The sequence below is a fragment of the Pituophis catenifer genome, unplaced genomic scaffold (assembly GCF_029215685.1).
Source record: "Pituophis catenifer annectens isolate HBS135680 unplaced genomic scaffold, rPitCat1.0.hap2 SCAF_1, whole genome shotgun sequence".
Classification (NCBI taxonomy): Eukaryota; Metazoa; Chordata; class Lepidosauria; order Squamata; family Colubridae; genus Pituophis; species Pituophis catenifer.
Window position 1 is genome coordinate 197995265 of NW_027256881.1, and position 20598 is coordinate 198015862.

Genomic DNA, 20598 nt, shown 5'->3' on the forward strand with positions numbered 1-20598 from the left:
TTTAAATAGTACACATATTCCAAAAATTTTAGTAGGCACATAGTATTTCAAAGAATAACAAGTGAAATACGGATTTCTAAGCAAATTCATTGTTCACTATATCAAATGTACTCAATATCTGAATTTTACCAGATAGTTAAATAACCTACTCATTAAGACCAACATAAATTAATATCTGAGAACCAGCTAATATTGAACTAATTTTTTAATCTTCTCCTTTCATTAATTTTAAACTAAAAAAATACATTATCCATATATACAATTCCACATATTAAACCAATTTTCACACATTCACTTTTTGCAAAGGCTAAAAAGACCAACACAAAACTGCTTATCAATTTATGCCCTTTTTTAAAACTTCCAGATATAACTTTTATATTAAGAGGAGTTTGGCAGCACATTTTCTAACTAACCAATTTTAATAAAAGGCATAGATTGTCATGAACTGAGTTTCAGCTTATGAAGGCTTATGCCTCTTAATAACATTTACTAGTTGAAAAAGACAATGTCATATTTTTTGCAGATAGCCTAATACAGTCCTCCTGTTCCAAGATTTTCATATTTGTAACAAAATTACATAAAAAGAAAGATTATACCTCACAGGTATTAGCAAAGATAAATGTGGTGCCTTAGTAATAAATTGAAGCAGTGATTTTGTCTTTGTGGCACTGACATATTATACTCTTCATTTTACATAATTATTTTTTGTAAGGCTTCAGTTCTATGTAGTTTACTTAGGAATAAATCCCACTGGCCTAGTTTAGGGATTACTTCTTAGTAAACATGCACAGAATTGAACTGGATTCATATAAAGTATTTTGCTTATGAAAGGAAATACATCTCTCTCTCTGCATCATCTCATTTGCATTCTTATGGTTTATTTGCAGATAAAACCAACACTTCTATGGACAGTTAAATCAGATAGCATTAAACAGTAGTCGGTATTGCCTACATTTATTTGTATTGGTGCATTACCTTTAACCAGATTGACTGATGTAGAATATTTGTTAAATAGGAGAAAAATGGGTATTATTTTTATTTATGCATTCTTTCAGTTTGATACTACTAAACTGCAACCAACTGTTGTATTGTAATTGGTTACAAAAATAATCTGGATCTCTAAAGTTTTACAGGACTATGAGTGTTTTTCAATTCTAAGAAATAATATTCTGCTATTTTTTTGAAAAGCAGCAAATGACGGCAATTATTTGAGCGGGATTTCCACTTACACAATGGGATTTGCTTTCCCCTCCTCTTTATTGTTAAGAGCCAATTTGAATGTATACTATCATGGATGCCAATATATAATTAAACAGAACTTACCATATATTATAGAACAGATCTTAATAGTTCATCTGAAATGACACAGATGACTATTACATTTAATAATAATTTTGGCATCTGCTTCATTAAATTATTCATCCTACTAACTATATATTGATTTTGTACAAGGAAAGGGAAGACAAAATGATGTAAACAACATGTGATTTTTCTAATATCCATAAAGAAAGGTTCTACTATGAGAAAGGCAAGACAGTAGCACCAATTTGCTGTTGTTAGGCTAAATGGGAACTATTCTTTTATAAGCAATTCTAAGTAGGCAAGAATCTCAACACCAGAAGACCAAAGGAGAACTGATGCTTCCAATGGAACAAGATCCTGAGCTAATTGAGAAATCATTTTCTCCAAAATATACCCATGGCGTGGCATAACAACATCATTCTTTTTTAAACACATTACAGGACACAGATCATTTCCCCCGTCACCTATATATACAATTTGTGAGTATTTAACTCTTGAAGTTAAATTGCTTTCTAAAAATTCTTCTAAAACTTTCCTCTTACACAAATTTATGGGGCACTTTGTACAATCATGGATATGACAATTCTGTACAGAAAGATAGCCAAAGCTATCAAAACTTGCAGGGTTTGTAAACACTTCATCAAATAGTTGAAAAACATTTGCTGCTTTTAAAATCCAGTCAATAAAGACAGTATTGGAATCTGATATAATTATGCAATCAAAAAAGCCTTTGTGTTTGCCAATAAAATCTAAAAGATCTATCATTCCTGAAGTAAATGGGATTGTTGTCATAGTCCTTTTCATATCTTCTTCTCTTACTCCATTATCTCCCAGATATCTAAAAACTCTGTCCATGTATTTTGTCCAATATCCCTTTTGATAGGAGTTTATTATTTCATCAGGAAGTTTTGAACCTGGTGCACATTTAACAATCCAGGTATCACTGTTCTCATCTACAATTGTATGATCAAAATCAAAAACCAGTAGAAATCTCATTGTTGTTGGATATAAGTATAACCTGGAAATGAGAAAAATAATTTAATTATGAATGAAATAAATCATTTATATAATCATATTTTTGATAGCCTTAAGAAAATTTTCAGCAAGAAAAATAATACTGAGACATATATAAATCATTCATAATACTTTTAAAATGCATCTGAATACTTCTCAAAATATAAGTTATCTTTCAAAGAAGAGAGAGTCCAAGCTATATACTGCTATACCAAATCACAGTTTGTTGTGGCATCTAAACTGGGCAGCAATTACATGCAGAAAATCCTGGCATATATTTCAGATATAATGTTCACATTATGTTTTTATATAATGTGCAAGCTATAAACAATGCAGGAAGTTAGGGCTATTCAAAGCATTTCAGTTTTCATTTTAGTCCTCTGTATGTGATATTTATATTGATTTACCTTAACTAACAAAGAATGTACAATAAACTGTAAAGTACTGGTAGTTTCACTTAATGACCAGTAGTTTAACAACAATTTGAAGTTATCATGACCCCCAAAAGTTACTTATGACCCATCCTTGAAGTTAGGACTAACACCCACCCATACCAACACATCCACACCACGGGCACATGATTGCATTTTGGGCACTTGACAACTGGCTGTTTATGACCAGTTGCAGTTTCCAGCAAAAAAATGCCCATTTAGGAAAATGGATTCACTTAATGACTTTCTGATTCATTTAACAACTATGGTGACTCACTTTATGACCATTGTAAAAATAGTTGTAAAATCAAGACAAGTCACATGATTTGCTTAACCATCACAGTAACTTATGGTCAAAATTCTAGGCTGAGTTGTCATTAAGTGAGGACTACCTATATATGGTAGCATATAAAGTAATAATTAGTCAAAACAAAAATTCAAAGACAGGATATTTGATTACATTATCAAAAAGTATAGAACTGACACAGATAGATAAGATAGATTTATATAGATGTGCACTTTAAAAAAAAAATCAACCACAATACATCAATGATACTCACTGGATAATGTTTGAAACTTGAATTCATTGGAGTAAATCAAATAGAATTTATCTCAGTTCTGCCAGAAAATGACTGCAGGCCACTTAACTGTACAGAGACAGAGAGAAGAAAATACATGTTCTTATTCTGATCTGGCTTGAATGAACCCAGAAAGGCACAGAGGTTTTTCCTGTGTATTTTACCAATAATCTTGGTAAAGAGACAAGATTCGGCTTAAAGGTAAATTAGGCTAATATTAACCTGTGAAGTTCGTGGATAAACAAAGTACAAAGCTCACATTATTTAACAATTTAGAATACCACAATATAATGAGATAACTGTATGCAATAAAGGGGACGCTATTCTCAAACAAAAGCCAGATTCTACACATCATAAGAATATAGTACATAGATTTTAGATATTTCAAAAACATCAACTCCTTGAATCCATTTGTAAAATGGGATTTTAAATGAAAGAGCTTAATAACTTTCCTCCAACCAGGTTTCATTCAAATATGTTGGAATAACAATGGATGTCAACTATTAGAGTTAGAAGACATTCATCATCACATTAACATGTACAATCTCATTGTATGGATTTTTACCTTTTCAAAAACCTTGGCTAAAAGATAAGATTTGACTGAAAAGCTTCAATTGTCTTTGAAATTCACCAAAGGTGCCTGGATTCAATGACTCTCATAGTCTGTCAATGTAAATCACTTTGAAAATACTGTAGCGTACATGGCAAGCAGGAAAAGAAATGTATGGGCAATGTAGCCCTGAATCTGACCTGCTTTTGGCTCTCTTTGGAAATAGGCAAAGAACAGAATGAACATCTGTACTCTCCTGAGTAATTTAATTTATTTTATTTATTTTATTAAATTTCTGTACCGCCCTTCTCATGAAGGACTCAGGGCGGTGTACAGCCAGAAATAAAACCATAACAATTTACAGTCACTGGAGCAAATAACATTTACATTTCAAAAATAAATGTTTAGTTATAAGATCAAGGCAAGATTTGCAAGCCCCGGGCAGCCTGGCAAATGTGACCTATCAAGAGAAGCAATTCATCTTGTTCTGTAGGGACAAGAATGGTATGTAAGGCAGAAATAGCTCAAAGCTTTGCCAAGCATTAGCAGACGGAAGAGTCAGCCAGGTAAGAATCTATACAGCAAAGGCCACGTTTGCAGTCGCTAATTAAGGAACCCGTATTTCGCTAAGCTTTTCCACTGCCCGCAGCGGTCTATATAGACATTTTAAGGTTTATTTTTTCGTACGGTCGCTACCTTTACAAAAGCCACCAACCGCTATAAAGGCGAACCGTCAATCCGTCAACCCGTCAGATGGCTCCTTCGCGGGGAGTCTTAGGGGGGCAACGCTGCCAGGGACGCCGTGGGAAAACGAGCCGCGAACGACGCGCCAAGGCTCCTCGCGCGCACAGCAGTCATTCATTGCGAGGCAACTGAACGGCTCCGACAAGGGAGGCCAAAGCCAGCCCGAGGACTTGCCTGGGCCACCAGCCCCGGGGGGCGCCGCAGCACAGACCTATCTATCCCTCGGAGGCAGCCCGTCTTCCGAGTGTACCCCTCCCGGCTTCGGCCCAAGCCCGGGGCGAGAGAATGTGTCAGCCTGCACAAATGGGAGAAAGAGAGAAAGAATCCAGCCGCCCGTAGCCCGGAAAAGAGAGAGAGAGAGAGAGAGAGAGAGAGAGAGAGAGAGAGAGAGAGAGCGGCCTACCGGCGTCCAGTTCGACACCCGACCCAACTGACTTGCCCCTGCAACGTCTTGGCCACGCGAGATCACGTGACCGACCAAACAAGTCTCGCACCCCTCCCCCTCTCCCTTCCTCCCAACGGCAGAGCGTCGCGTAACTTCGCCACGCAGCCGTTCCCCGGTTGCCTGGCAACCGCCGAACACCCTGGTGCCTCGCGCTGCTTCAGTTAGGGCGTCTCGGGGCGGCCTCCTCCTCCCCCTCCCCCCCCCCACCTCCCAGCTGCCATGGGGGCGATGCTTCGCCCCGAGGTGCGATTCGGCAGGCGCAAGGGGCAGATGCGAGAGGCTACGCGTGAGTTTCTTTCGGGGAGGGAGAGAAGCTGGAGGGGGCCTTGGTGCTCTCTGAACCTGGTTGTTTTCTTGCAGATGCCTCGTTCCCCAAACTGGGTAACGCCAGCAATGCTCAATCAGTGCTCAAATTCCTCATTTTAAGCCCGAGCTACAATAATATTCTCCTTTATTGGAGGGAGGATTGCTGGGCGCGCGAGCCAGAGCTCAACGGACGCCGTTATATTATTATCTCTGCCCACCGATTGATTGATTTCCTCAGTCTTTGCTCTGCCAGAGTGAGAAAAAAAAATACGATCCTTCAGACTTCCTTAAGAGGGCCTTAAAAGCTCACAGAATATTGCGTAATTAATACTGTATTGGTACTGAGCTTGTCGAGCAGAAAGGTCGGCAGTTCGGCGGTTCGAATCCCTAGTACAGGTCTCCTGCGTGAGCAGGGGGTTGGACTAGTTGACCTCCAAGGTCCCTTCCAACTCTGTTACTGTTACTGGTATTAAGTGTGCGTTCTTTCAAACTTGGCAACTTAAGATGTGTGGACTTCAATGCCCAGATTTCCCCAGCCTACATGTTGCCTGGGAAATTCTCAACATATCAGCTTTGGAATTCTGGGAGTTGAAGTCCACACATCTTAAAGTGGCCAAGTTTGAAAACCACTGGTGTAAGTCAACTTTGTTTAGCTATGAGTTAGTGAATAACCTACTTTTTGGCATAAGCGACTGACTTAACTTCCTCAGTTGAATGAAGCTTTGTTTTTCATCGAATGGATAATATTGCAGCAGTGCCTCCCAGTTGTAACTAGTGAGAAGTCTTAAATTGTTTTATGAATGCCCTTGTCTCTAGAAAAGTACGTAGAATTTCCTGGCGAAAATAAGATCAGCTTACTGACTGCTTTTCAAATTTCCTTCTATGCTCAGAGCTATAGTGCATATAGCAAGTCTATATACTTTGTGGAAAAAATACTGAAGTGATTTATCTTAGTCTGATTTTTTTACATATAACAAACCTGGCATTTTAACAGGTATGTAGGCTTTATATCCACTGTATCAGATACCATTGTTCCTTGTCCATTGGGGTGGAAAAGCATGACATATTCCTTTTCCCCCAGTCACCTATCCTACCTACCCTTTCCTACTCTGTTCTTCATTAAATATTTTGGGACAAAAATTCAAATGGTTGCTTCTGAATGAAAATATTTCATTTTTAATTGTAAAACTTGATACATAATTTAGGCATAGTTGAAGACTCGTTAAAGCCATTGTTAAGAAGTAAAGGATTTATATACATAGGCATATATGTATTTATTTACTTGATTTTTATCTCACCTTGATTCTTTTTAAGTAGTTCAAGGTGATGACCATATATAATATTGTTTTCACCTCCTACCCAGCCAGTTTTCATGCCTAAAGCAGGACTAGAATTAACAATCTGCTGGTTTCTAGTCCAGCATCTTAATCACTGTATCAAACTGGCTCTAATGTGTATGTGTGGAATTTATAAACTACCTAATTTGTCACAATGCTGAGTAGTTTATAAAATAAGACAATTAAAAACAAAGATACACATAGCTTAAAAAGATAAATGCCTAATAAAGTTAAGCATCCTACAAGAGTTTGGACACTCATTCTAACACATTATTTATTTAATCTATTTTTCTTTCTTGCCCAGCAAATGAGGATGATGATGTGATGGAGGGATTATTTCTTCCAGTGGGAGTAGATCTTCACCAGATAACCATTTTGCCCAAAGCAGAATGGCAAAGAATTCAAGACAGTCTCACTGCTCGTGCAAGAGAAACAGCACGGATTCTTGCTGAAAAGAAAGCACGGAAAGATTTGCACTTAAAATCTCAGGCACTTGTGAAAAATTGGACCCACACTATTGCAGTAAGAAGAATTTGTAAATGCCAATGCTGTCAACTTCACTTAAAACGTATCTGTTCACCAGGGCTTTAACTGGTATTACTGCTTATCTCTGTAGTGGCATCTGAGGGCTGTTGCTACTTTCATCAGAATGATGAAAGCAGCATCTCACAGCAAGCTCGGAATTTTCTAAGGTAGAACATAATATACTAAGTTGGAATATGGTTGCATTTTGTCATCAGAATTGATGACAAATGTTCTATGAAACAGAACAATCGAGAACCCATCACATCCTGGTAAAATTATCTCCATGAGAAGGGAACAGTTCAGATAGAATTCCAGGGGACAATGGTATTATTTTATTTAAAACTAGATAAGTATTGTTCATATCTTTAAAAGGTATCATTTATCCTATTTTTAAAAATAATATCCCTAATAAGATTATGTATACTTTCATCACAGGGTATGTCACAACAAAAACTGAAAGCCAAAGAAGTGCGGCAACAGAGAGAGGAGGAAGAAAGAAGGAAGGTTGACCTTGAAGAAGCAAAATACCAAGCACAGAAGCGAAAAGAGAAAATAGAAGAAGCCAAATTGCAACAGTATTTTGAAAACGATAGAGTGAAAAGTTTTCATGTAATATAGATTACATTTTTTCTTACTTTTAATTTTTGGCCATGATGTAGTGTAGAAGTGTAGAAGACTACTAAATATTAAACCTATCTTTTACAGAGAGCCTTATTATATTCTGAAGTTTTAAAGGAAAGAGACGCTCAGATTGAATTTAGAAAGCAACACAAGAATCTGTACAAAAGCAAGAATGAGGCAATAGAACGTGAACGTCTAAAAGCTGTACAGTTACAAGAAGAAAAAGATAAAATGCAGCACATGAAGAGACTGCAGACTGCTAATGATCAACTGGCACAGTAAATATAATACAAATATATTCTTTGCCAAGTAAAACCATTTCTCTCCCCCAAAAAACAATATAAAAATTAAGCTGTTTTAGTACTTAGTTTTTTCCCCCTTATGATTGCATGTCCTTTTCACTAATGCTAATGACAAAAAACCCAAACCAAACTTTCATTCAGGCACCTTCTAAATGAGCAGCTGTTACAGTGATCAAGATCCTCAGGTACATAGGCACCGATCATATCAGTCTCTTTCAGGGTACGCAACTGTAGGTGAAATGCAGAAAACAAGTACAGGTAATTCTTGACTTACAATCACAATTGAGCCCAAACTTTCTGTTGCTTAGTGAGATGGTTAAGTGAATTTTGCCCCATTGACCTTTCTTGCCTTTTGCTTATTAAGTGAATCACTGCAGTTGTTAAGTTGGTAACACAGTTGTTAAGTGAATCTGGCTTCCCCATTGACTTTGCTTTGCATTGACTTTGCTTCTCAGAAGGCTGCAAAAGGTGATCACATGACCCTGGAACACTGCAAGTGTCATAAATGTGGGTGAAAAATGGTCACAAGTCACTTTCTTCAGTGCCGTTGTAACTTTGAATAGTCACTAAAGGAACTATTGTAAATCGAAGACTACCTGTAGTAAATAAACTAAAGGCAGGATGTGAGAGAAAAGGAAAGCTAATTACATCTAGCTAATTAAGATAATTAATTATTCATAGTCTTCCCTCTTTGCAAAACATGCTTAATTCCACCATGCCTGTACATTGCATCATATGTTGTTTTTTCCTCTTTAAATTTCTTTCCTATGTCTTCTTTTTATTACTATACATGTTTTCCTACATATCTCATTCTTACTGCAATTCAGTTTACTTTTTTGTTTTCCTTGACATATCCTACTTACATTTCCATATAACACAATGGGCAGAAGCATGTCTTTATGCCCAGTTATGTTGGCTTTTTTGACTAACTTCCATTGTGCACAAGAGATCACATATAGTACACTTCATTTAACAATTGCCTTATACAGTGACTATCCAGTTATGAGGGTGATGACAAGATAACCTTGCAGTCTGCTTGAGTTTTCTTGTTCAGACATTTTCACTTTCCAAAAATTTTAATTTGTGAGAATTTCTTTGTATTTTTCCTGCCCTTTTTTAGCCTTAACCATTCCTTGCTCTCTTTGGCAATATTCTTTGCAATTATATTTTTCCTCCAGATACATATGGTAGAATACTTTGCTCATTTCTTCAATGTTTTCAGTAATAATTTACTTACATGTATTTTTCTTCATCATGCCATCATACCTATTAGCATAGCTCTGCCCATTCAGTGGCACTTGGTAAAATAATTATTTCACTTCATTGTAACCAGCTTCTACATACTCTTTCTTAAAATCAAGTTTACTTTTATTCTGCTGGGAGCAGCCTATGAATTTCATTTCGTATACACACACAGTAGTCTAGATGACACCAGTTCACTTTTTCTAAAACATTGTAACTTTTTCATTCAAAATTCATTCATACTTAAACCTACACTTTGACCTCCATGTTGCATTTGTCAACTCCAAAAGATTACCCATCTTGATTCAGATTGCTTGCATCCTTCTCATGCGCTTTGCCTTATATTCCTTTCACATTTCCAGTGTAGTCTTCTATATACCATGATCATCCACAGATGGGTCAGTGAATTATGACATAAACTGCTCATTATGCCTTTGACCAACTTTGATATATGTAGTGTACTGATGCAGAAAATGCACATTTTTTTCTCCCTACCAAAAATTACTCTTCTCCCAAAAATAACTTGCTAGGAAGTGAAAAATGTCTGGCCTATCAGATAGACTTGGCACTAAGTCAGTGGTTCTCAACCTTCCTAATGCCGCGACCCTTTAATACAGTTCCTCATGTTGTGGTGATCCCCAACCAGGGATGAGTTCTAAATTTTTTTACTACCGGTTCTGGGCGTGGCTTATTTTGTGGGCAGGGCTTGGAGGTCATGTGACTGGGTGGCCATGGCTATGTGTATAGGGACTACTCAGAGTGCTGAAAAAAGTCATTTCTGACAGGTCCTCGTACTTTTGACTGGTCCTCACACTTATGACCATCCTCAAATTTATGCCCGTGCAGCATTCTTAACAACCATGTCACTCATTTCACAACTGCTTCTCTTCACCATGGTGATAAGATAGGGCAAAAAACGTAAAATGTGAGGACAGTCGTAGGTTCAAGGACTGGTCAAAAGTGCGAGGACCAGTCAAAAATAACTTTTTCAGCCCTCTGAGTAGTCCATATGCATAAAAGGATACAGCAATAGAGAGGGATGAAGGAAGGGAAGGGAAATTAGAATAGGAGTGAGGGTAAGAGAGGGAGGAAGAGAGGAGGAAAAGGAGAAAGGAAGAGGAAGTAGGGAGGAAAAGAAGAGGGGGGGAAGAGAAAGTAAGAAGGAAAGAAAAGAGAGAGGTGGTAGGTTTGAGGAGAAAGATTGCTGTACAATAAAAAAGATGAAAGGGAAGAAAACCAACCCCAAACAAATATAAAGATATTAAGATAAAGAATCAATTGTTAAACTTTAAAGAATAAAAGAGAACAAATATGAATAAATAGCAATAATTAGAAACACACTTACAAACATACAATGTATTTTCTTTGAACAGAGTATTTGGCCAGTTCACAAATTTAAACAGTGTTTAGTCATTTCAATTAAATTTACAATTTCTATATTTCCTTTTTGCCATATTTATTCATCTATTTTTTAAAAAAACCAATATTACCCTTCATCCTCATCTCTAATCTTAATCAAATTCAATTTTTCCCTTCTATTCTATATTATACCCCTTCCCATTGTCATCTATTTTTATATCCATCCTCACATTGGTTAATTATGTAATATTAGTTGTTTAATACAAATTCAACATTTTAATATAAATCAATTAGTTATACAACTATCTTTTTTGTATATTAATCAATATGAACATGAATATTCCAATTATTTCCATGCAATCCAATTTCTTACAAATCAATTAATTATATTTACCAATAATAATAAGCCAAATAATTTCCCCCATATATTCCTCCAAACCACAACTTAACCATTTCTGCTTTCAACACAATATACAATTAATAGTATCTCAATTATTACAATTCCCTAGTTAAATAGAGCTTTTTTTCTTTTAAAATCTTGAACCTCCTCTTTTGCCCTAAATCTCCCATTGTTTGCAGTCTTGCACCTACCTTTTTTGGTGAGGAAAAAGAAAAAGAAATCTCTCTCTGCCTCGTTTTGTCACTTGCAGCAAAGACCCTGCTTTACTTTCAGTTTTGCTTTTTCAGCATAGCTAGGGGGAAAAAAATCTGCTCCAGCAATTTACCTCTTGGCAGCTAGCTAGCAACAGAGCCCTCCGCAAAACAGCTAAGAGCAAATCTGCTGAGAGTCGGGAGGCTGATCAAATCAACTTATGGTAATTAACCTATGCTGAAGCTGAAACAGGCTGTTTTTTCTATTTTTGCAGGTACCGGTCTACTCATTTGTTTTCTTTTAACACTGATCAGCTGTAGGGCGGCCCTTTGAAGCCCTGAAGCAAGAATTTAAACAGTTTTTTTCCCTCTAGCCATCAGCTGGGACTCAGGAGCAGCAATAGATTGGGAGTGGGCGGGGTAAGCGAATGGCAAACGGTGATCCAACAGAGGGTGAGGGTGAGTGAAGGCATGGTGAGGGCTTGCGAGGGCTTTGGCGAACCCCTGTGAAATGGCCATTCGACCCCCAAAGGGGTTGCGACCCCCAGATTGAGAACTGCTGCACTAAGTAGTTTTGGAGATTTCAACAACACTTTTAAAGAACAAGGGATGTTGGTGATAATTTGACTGAAAGTTCAGCAATATTTGGAAAACCATAGACTCTCCATTCCTATTTTAGTCAATAAATGCTCATTATGTGTTTTTAGGATAAAGGAACATGAACACTTAGCAAACATAAACAAGTTAGAAGAGAAAAAACAAAGAGAAGAACTTCAGGAGTTGACCAAGTTATATCATTTGGAAATGCAGGAAAAAGAGCAAGCACAACGTGAACAGAAAGTTAAACGAAGACACGCCCATCTGGTATGTTGTGAGAATCTAAATATTTGACAGTTAATTGCAAAGTAGATATAAGAAACTGCTGCCCTCCAGATATTTAGGCTGACAATTCCCATAATCCTTGAGCATAATGGGAACATAATCCAAATTATCTGGTTGCCATAGGCTGCCTATGCTAAATGAAAGAACACTTCTCAATCCTTTTAATATTCAAGACTTTTAGGGGTGCTGGTTTTGAATACTCTTTGTCAAGTTATTCAGACATTTGTTTCTAAAGGGCAGATAATGGTACATGATCAAAGACCTGCATTTTGGGGAAGTGAGAGATTTGAAATTTCAGACATTGATTCAAAATCAAGGAGCCTTTTGACAGTAATAGTAACTTCTGCCATCGATTAAATGGTGGGAAATACTGTTGAACTACAGTATCCAATCCCCTGCTTGCTGGTATATAGTTTCACCTTCATGTTGGCACCTGTTTGCTTCATGTAAGATTTGATCAGAAGATAATAGTTTCTGCATCTGACTGAACTGTCTTGAGCTTTAGATTTGCTGCCAGTGGGGAAAAAAATAACATTTAATTATATTTTTGCAGGGAGTTGCCCTGCAAATGCAGTTCCTAAAATCATATATATGTGTGAAATGGCATGTTTATTGCTTGCTTCTTTCTTGCAGGGGCAGCATGTCTTGCAGACTTTGTTGAAGCAGCACAAATACTTTTAGTTCTCACTATTTGAGTTTAGAAATGCATACTATGCTTCATGTTTTCTTTTTCCCTCCATAACGAAAGGAAGAACCGAGAAGGGCATCAGCAAAAGCCATGGAGCATTAGCAATTTTTTCCAACTACAAAATGTATCATCATTATATCACCGTGGTTCTTTGTTCTGGTACACCAAAAGTACTCTACCTAACTCTTTAGCTAGTATGGAGAGTTATTTCAAGTAGTGTTATGTTCCTGAATTTTACTTGAATTTACTGAATTTTGACACATTAAATTGTGAGATGCAAACTAGAAAAGGTAGGCAGATTGCAATGGCTTGCCTGTCTGATCTTATCAGTATGCAGGGATGTAACATAAAGGGAGAGATATTGGCTTGGTGAAGGTCTCTACCCATAACTTGTCTTGTGGCCAAGAAAGTACAGACATGGAAACACTCTAAGAAGTGAGAATAGTGTGCAGACACAGCATGGGGCTAATCAGATTTTAAAGCATTCTGCTTTTTTTCCTTTTGATCCCATCTAAAGCTCCTGTTGTTTAAAAGGCTAAGCTTGTTTGCTTTCCTGCCTTTTAGTTCTGAATACCTCTCAGAAGTGTATTTGCTTGTTGCCTTCAGCTCCTAAATTCAATTTTTTCTCCCAGTACCCTTTCATTTTCTGGATGAGAGGATAAATTTGTTTTTCATCCTCCATCTTGAAATAATAACAAAAAATATCAGCTGAGCAAGGCAAGGTCACCTAATCAAAACAGCTTAGTGATGGTCATACAATAGTAATAGCACTTACTTATATACTGCTTCACAGTGCTTTACAGCCCTCTCTAAGCGGTTTAGAGTCAGCATATTGCCCCCAACAATCTGGGTCCTTATTTTACCACCTCGGATGGAAGGCTGAGTCAACCTTGAGCTGGTGAGAATTGAACTGCTGGCAGTCAGCCGAGTAAGCCTGCAATACTGCATTCTAACTACTGCTTTACCATGCCTCTTGTAGACTCAATCTCCAGTTCTTTTTTGCCTTCATCAGGGCAGTAATCTCTCTTTTTTTTTCTGCCACAAAGTTTTAAGGACTAGAATCTTCCCCCACCCCTTCCATTTGTTGTAGCTCTTCTCTATCCTTTAGGCTTCTGCTATTACAACAATTTTAATTATTTTTTAAAAAGTCTCCAAGTCTCTTAATTATAATTTCTCTCCTCCTAGCATTCTTGATCCTTTCTTCTCTCTACCCCCTCCCCGTCTTTTCCTTTGATTGTCCAAAATCTTTCCAACTTCAGTTCAGCAACTTTTCCCTCAAGTTTGTCTTTTGAGTTCTGCTTATTGGTTTTAGAAATATTCAAATTTTCTATCTTTGTCAGAGTGAAGGATTAGGTTAAATTTGACTCTGCATGTGAGTAAGAGCTATGCTGGAAGACTAAAAGAAGTAATAAACAAGAAATAAAGTAACTGCATGTAGCAACAAAGCAATGCCATTGAAAGCTGCAATTCAGAGACTTTCCCTAAGAATTGGGAGAGTGAGAATTTGTAAATGAAGTGAACGTTTAGTTTTGTCTGATTATTTTAAAGGCATATGTTGCTGACCAGGTAACTCTCAAAGCTATAGAAAAGCAAAAACAAGAAGAAGAGGATGAGAGAATTCGAACACATTTTAAAGCAAAGCAAGCAATGGATAAATTGAAGAAAACAAAAGAAGAAGAGTTACGCAGGTACGTGAAAATAATGATTAAATTAAAATTCATGACTAAATATATAGATATTTTTCCAGATAATGATTACATACCTTCCTGTAGAGATTCTATTATAGGTTTCCTTAATACTATAAACGTGTAACTTTTTAGCAGACTGAAGGCCACAAGTATACAAAATATTCTGTACTAGAGAAAAAACATTTGGAATATTTCAAAACATTTTGTTTTGTTCTTATTCCACACTATGCTTCTTGTAGCTATCCTGGGAGCTGTTCTACAAATAAATCTGGAGAATTTCAAAGGATACTGGGCACAGGGCAGTTCTGAATGTTTTTCAGACATACTTACTTCAGTTCTTTATTGAAGATGGTCACATGTAGCCAACCTTCGATAATCTTGAAAAACCTAAGCAGGTTTTGTGAGACCACAAGGAAACTCTAGACGAGATTGGGAAGTTGGAAAGTGGTCCCAGAAGGCAGTGACCCATTCTTCCTTACAGTTGTGAAGAAAAATGGCAGGAATGAAGCTAAATTTAATGTTGTCTTTACTTTTCAATTTTTTTTATGAAACATAAAAGATTAATTTTCTGAACCTTTTAAAATGTGATACAGATAATGGCTTGGATTCCATTGAGAAATTCCTTTGCCTTGGCGTTCCATTCACTAAGTTCATTATTGATTCCTCTCTTGCTCATTGCTCCTTTGGGAAGTCCATGAATGATTGAGGAACTCTGAGGAATATGGTAGTGATAGCATAAAGGACTGTAGAAGAAATGGAAATTGAATTGAAATTTATTTCACTGGTGCAAGGACCTCATGCAGTCAAAGAACATACCATCCAAAATCAGCTGCATTGGGATGGCACTGTATATGCTAGTATATAAAAATTGGGAGTTGCACAAAAGTTCTTTGTTTGGTTAGGACATCAATATCAAGTTCCTGAATCATTTGTTTTTTAAGCTCATTCTTCTCCAACCTTGGTCTTACACATACATAAGATTATGACCCTTACCAAGTGGTGAAATGTAAAATTTGTTACTACCGGTTCTGTGGGCATGGCTTGGCAGGGGGGGTAATGTGACAGTTGGCGTGGCCAACTTTTTTTTTACTTTTAAAACCATTTTTTCTACAACCTCTTCAGCTGAAGAGGTTGTAGAAAAAATGCTTTTAAAAGCCTCTGACAATCCCAGCTGAGCTGCACAATCATCAGAGGCTTTTTTTTTAATTTTTAAAAGCATTTTTTCGGCCAAAGAGGTTGTAGAAAAAATGCTTTAAAAAATAATTTAAAAAGCCTCTGATGATTGCGCGGCTCAGCTGGGCATGGGGGGTTGGCAGGAATTTTTGCTACCGGTTCTCCAAACCACCCGCCTCCATTGCTACTGGATCAGACGATCCGGTCCGAACCAGGAGCATTTCACCCGTGCCCTTACCCTCCTGAATATTAGCTAAGAAAGGTAGATGTTGTACATTTACACAAAATATCTTTGGAGAGCATTGAATTAAGAAAGCGAACCCCTTTCCATGCTAAGGCTTTGCTGGTCTAATAAATGCCTGAAGTAAACTGTAAAGTTGTATCTCAATAATCAACCTTCATAATAATTTGTGTGGGGATAGTAAAATAAAATGGATTAGCTAAATTCATATTCTCAACAATTAGTTTCCAATCATATCTTCTGAGCAATTGTATTGTTAATTCAGTTTCTTTTATCAGAGCTATGCCTGCTTCAGAGCACACAAGAAAGCAGTCTGTGATTCATTGACATTTCTAGGATTGCAGTTGTGAAGGCCTGAAAACAGACACGGCTGCTTTTATGAGTTGCAGACAGGTGCTACATTCATACATTCCAAAGCATATCTTCTGATTCAAATCCAAAACGCTCTACAGCTCAATTTCATGATTTGTTTAGTAGAAGCATAATTTATTTCTGGATTAAAACTGGAGATATTTGTATTGATATATTGTACAAATAAGCAAACATCCTTCTCTTTGCCAAGCCACTCACAAAAGAGACTGTGCTTTGTAGATAATAGGCTGCATTTCACCCGTCAGTCATCAGTACTGGTGGGTGAAGAATCCCTGTGTATCCTTATTGTCATTCTCAGAATGGTGTGTACTCCTATTTCTTGAGAGACAGGAGATGTCTATGTCAAATGGGGCTTCCCTTTTCTAACAGAAAATGCCTTCTATTCAGTGTGAAATTTAATTAAGGTATATTTCAGACTGCCTTCTATCCGGTGTAGAATCGAAGTGATACTTCAGACTCTGCTAGCATATAAGGCAGTAAGTACTGAACCATTACAGATTAATGGAAGAGCAAAGGGAGAGGATTACTAACCGCCTTTTAGCACGAATGAAAAAGAAGATGGGTGATGAAGATGAGCGTGTTGCAAGAGAAATTGCAGAGAAAGAAGAGGAGGAAGCTAAAGAGTCCCAAGCTAAAGAAGAAAAACTCCAAGCTGATCTGAAATCCATTGCAGAACACAGAATCAACGTGGTAAGAAAAAAATGCAGGTTACTTATATTCTTTTTGACATGTTCCATTATTTCATAGTGATCAACTTTTAAAATTACACTCCTTAGCCAAAATTACAGAAGTGACCTGTCCTTCTGTGCACCTTGTATGGTGCAAATTTAATTGAAATAATGGCATTTCCTTTCAAATAGAAGTACTTGAGTATGGGTTGCCCAAAGTATTATAGAATCAGGGCAACTCTATAAATTATTCTGTAGCAAGTTAACACAGTCATCAGTTTTCAGATTGTATTATGGAATACATATAAGATTGCATTATTTCAGATAAAAATGAAAGAAGAAAAGGAAAATGAGGAGAAATTGGAAGATCAAAAAACGCTTATTGGACTGATGGAAGCAGACCGGATCTATCAAGAACTGGAGAAGGATAAGATACATAGAAATTATTGTGCAAACTTAAAATTGCAAGAAGCTCATGTTACACAGATAGTAAGTATACATATTATAATACTTGGAAAATATTTCAACTTATAAAATTTCTGTTCAGTCCTAGGAGGGTGAAAGGATATTTTTGTATCAGGGTATCATATCAGGGAAAGCTTTATTTCCAATGTCGGTTGTGCAAATACATTAAAGGGAACTTTCCGTCCTGTCAGAGAACATTACAAATATAAAAGACCAGGATCATCATTAATACAATGTAGTAAAAAAAGATCATCTCCATATCAGAGCAAGAGATCACAGAAATATGTTTTCTTCCCTATCAAAGAACCCCAGGATTGAATTAATTCAAACAACATGTTTGCAGACGATTCATACATCATTTCTAAATGGTAGTAAATTTTGATCATCTAAGAGAGGGAATTATTTTGGATGACATTAAAAATAAACAACAAAGCATACCCATTATTAAAACTGTTTACAATCTTACTGATAATCCATCAGAAGTCAAAGGTGGATGACTTTGTGATTTAAATGTTAAGACCTAAGACCCTGATACAAAAGCTTTAATTTTTTATTTTTGCATCCAAAAAGGCATGAAGAATTAACAGTTTAATATTTTCTTTTTTGGGGAAAAAATCTTGTATTTCATTCATTTGTGGAAGAATACATTTTAATTGCAGCCTATAAAGCTAATCTCAAAATGCTTAAAAGCAAATTTGTTTGTAATAATGAATTGCATTTATATGTTTGATATGCAAATCAATTCTTTTGCTTATTTTTTTTTAATACTGCACTCATGTATTGGGCTTGGGTTCAAAGAAAAAAGATTTCCACAAGCACACATATATAAGGTATACACTTTTAAAATTAATTTTTCCCAATACAGGCTGAAAAAATAGCAAGAGGAGAAAATGAGAAGCAGCAAGATGCTGAGTATGTTAAACAGCAAGAACTGATTGCATTATGCAGGGAGCAGGAGTTCCAGAAATATGCAAAGAAAATAATTGATGAACAATCTAAGACTACTCAGAATCTCTACCCACTTCTCAAAAGACTGCATGGAGACATTCCTACTTTCAGCGACCCAGCTTATAGTGAAGATCAACACTGCTGTGAGAAGCGGGCTATTCAGTCACCCTACATAGGCGAAACAGCTCAAGAAATGAAGCTATTAAATGAACAAAAATATGATGATACTAAAGCACGATTAGGATTTACATGGTAAAAGCATTTGGAAGGATCAAATAGAAGTGTAACATCTTTTTCATAATCCAAATTGTGAAAAGTAGAGTAAAAAGAAGCAAGTTTATAATAAAAATTGTACCTTGATATAGCTGTCTTTGCAGAAAGCTCAGAAAACTTGATATGAAACAATGTACAATGTTTTCAAGCAGAATGAAAACTATGCAAGGTTTAAAAAGAAGAAATATAATTGTAGTGAAAGTCTAATTCATAATTCTAACTTAACATTTTATTAGTAATTTATGAAAGAAATTACTTGATTATTTTAAAACTTTTGGTTGGAAATAAAATGTAATTGATCCATTGACTCTTCCCATCCATTGACTCTTCCCTTGTATTACTGTGTGATTTATACCTGATTTTCTACTATAACAGTCAGGATAGAACAAAATTCAATAAGTACATAAAATGCTAATGTCAGTCAGTCATTAAAAACCTGGCAAAAAGATATTTCTCTACAGATTTTCTAAATGACTAACTGTAACTCCCAAAGGAATGCATTCTACTGCCTGGGAGATACAGTATATAGAAGAGTCTTCCCGTCTCTCTCATGCCACAAAGTTGGCTTCATCTCTCCTGCATACAACTGCACCTATTTGTAACAGAAGTGGTTTCATAGGCCCAAAGCCTTGAAGTTTAATATCATTACCTTAAACAATGCTGAGTAAGCAGTAGGTCATCAATGCAGATCTTTTGATAAAACTGTAATATGATCCCAGAGCCTCACAGTAGTTAGGCTAATTGCAATATTTTGCAAGTTTTCCTAGGGTAGCCCCATGCAGAGTGGATTGTAGTAGTTTGGATGCGATACCTTGTCAGCTTTGACCAGCTCAGAAGCTTGTGCATCATAGTTGCTGTCTGTAAATTTCATTTCAATGGAGCATCAAGTAGTCCCAAATGACGAAGTTTTCTTTTGCAGCAAATACAATCCATCTGAAATGGGCCAAAGCTCAATTTGAGTCCAATAGCACTGCTACCTTGCCTGGATCAAATTTTAGCATGTTTCCCCTCATTCAGCCCATTATTGAACTTAGGCAACTTTAATGATGCGATGTTTAATGATACTGGGAGAAACTGCTATAATTTAAAACTTAAGTAAAACTGGATGTCCACTAATGCTGTACATTGTCCTTTGATTATTTTCTGTCAGTATGGCAAAATAACTTATGCAACAAACATAAATTTCTAGCTGTCTCTTACAAGATAAATTCTCCTCGATGACATTCGCTAACAATCAGATTTTGAAGAAAACTTACTCTGATCTTTCAGTTGGCTTTCAGTTGTTTTTTCACTTTAAGAGTTCTTGGGGTATTTATTAATCTTACAATGCTCTATTTTATTTTTGGTTTGTTTTTTTAAAGACTAGTTGCTAGCTTGGGAAAAAAAGACTACATTCAAATGTTTCAAATTTCTGCTAACCTATTTCAGTTCCCCACAGCCAACACGACTCCAGAATCCAATCAGAAAAATACATATTGTCCACCTGCAAGAAAATGTCCTTCTGTTGAGTGAGTTGAAGACCAATTTAAGGAATGATGGTATAGTCCTATTAATGCCTACTTATAAAATAAACCCCATTTAATTCAGAGTTTTATTTTTACTTATTAAACAGACAATTGGCCTGCAAAAGTCTAACATGCATAGTTGTAAGCAGTATGAAAACAAAGTAGAATGAGCATAGAAATGTCAAGCATTTTGCTACCATAGATTTTGCTTCATGAGCAAGTATCTAAAGCACATCTCTCCTTCAAAAATATTTATGGTGATAAAAGAGTATAAAACCAGCTTTAAGATTCTCAAAATACTTTTAATATACAAGTTACATGTTCCATATGAAGCATTCACATTTTCAC

The 20598-nt window shown here is 36.4% G+C and overlaps 2 protein-coding genes across 3 annotated transcripts; one reads left to right on the plus strand and one right to left on the minus strand.

Annotated features, from left to right (window-relative positions):
- Positions 1 to 20: 20 nt before the first annotated feature.
- PHOSPHO2 (phosphatase, orphan 2) lies at positions 21 to 5003 on the minus strand. Of its 2 annotated transcripts, none has more exons than XM_070956915.1 (3): positions 4591 to 5003; positions 3308 to 3394; positions 21 to 2320 (listed from the first exon to the last, which is right to left on the minus strand). In XM_070956915.1, exon 3 carries the CDS (start codon positions 2296 to 2298, stop codon positions 1573 to 1575), a length of 726 nt encoding a protein of 241 aa, XP_070813016.1. In that variant the 5' UTR covers positions 2299 to 2320; positions 3308 to 3394; positions 4591 to 5003; the 3' UTR covers positions 21 to 1572. The 2 variants fall into 2 exon arrangements, with proteins under 2 accessions (XP_070813016.1, XP_070813015.1); XM_070956914.1 differs by having other exon boundaries at positions 4572 to 5003.
- Positions 5004 to 5276: 273 nt separating this feature from the next.
- Positions 5277 to 19052, plus strand: CFAP210 (cilia and flagella associated protein 210). Its single transcript, XM_070956916.1, has 9 exons — positions 5277 to 5350; positions 7012 to 7229; positions 7668 to 7841; positions 7938 to 8131; positions 12055 to 12211; positions 14466 to 14605; positions 16889 to 17081; positions 17384 to 17548; positions 18390 to 19052. Exons 1-9 carry the CDS (start codon positions 5284 to 5286, stop codon positions 18726 to 18728), a joined length of 1647 nt encoding a protein of 548 aa, XP_070813017.1. The 5' UTR covers positions 5277 to 5283; the 3' UTR covers positions 18729 to 19052.
- The last annotated feature ends 1546 nt before the right edge of the window (positions 19053 to 20598 follow it).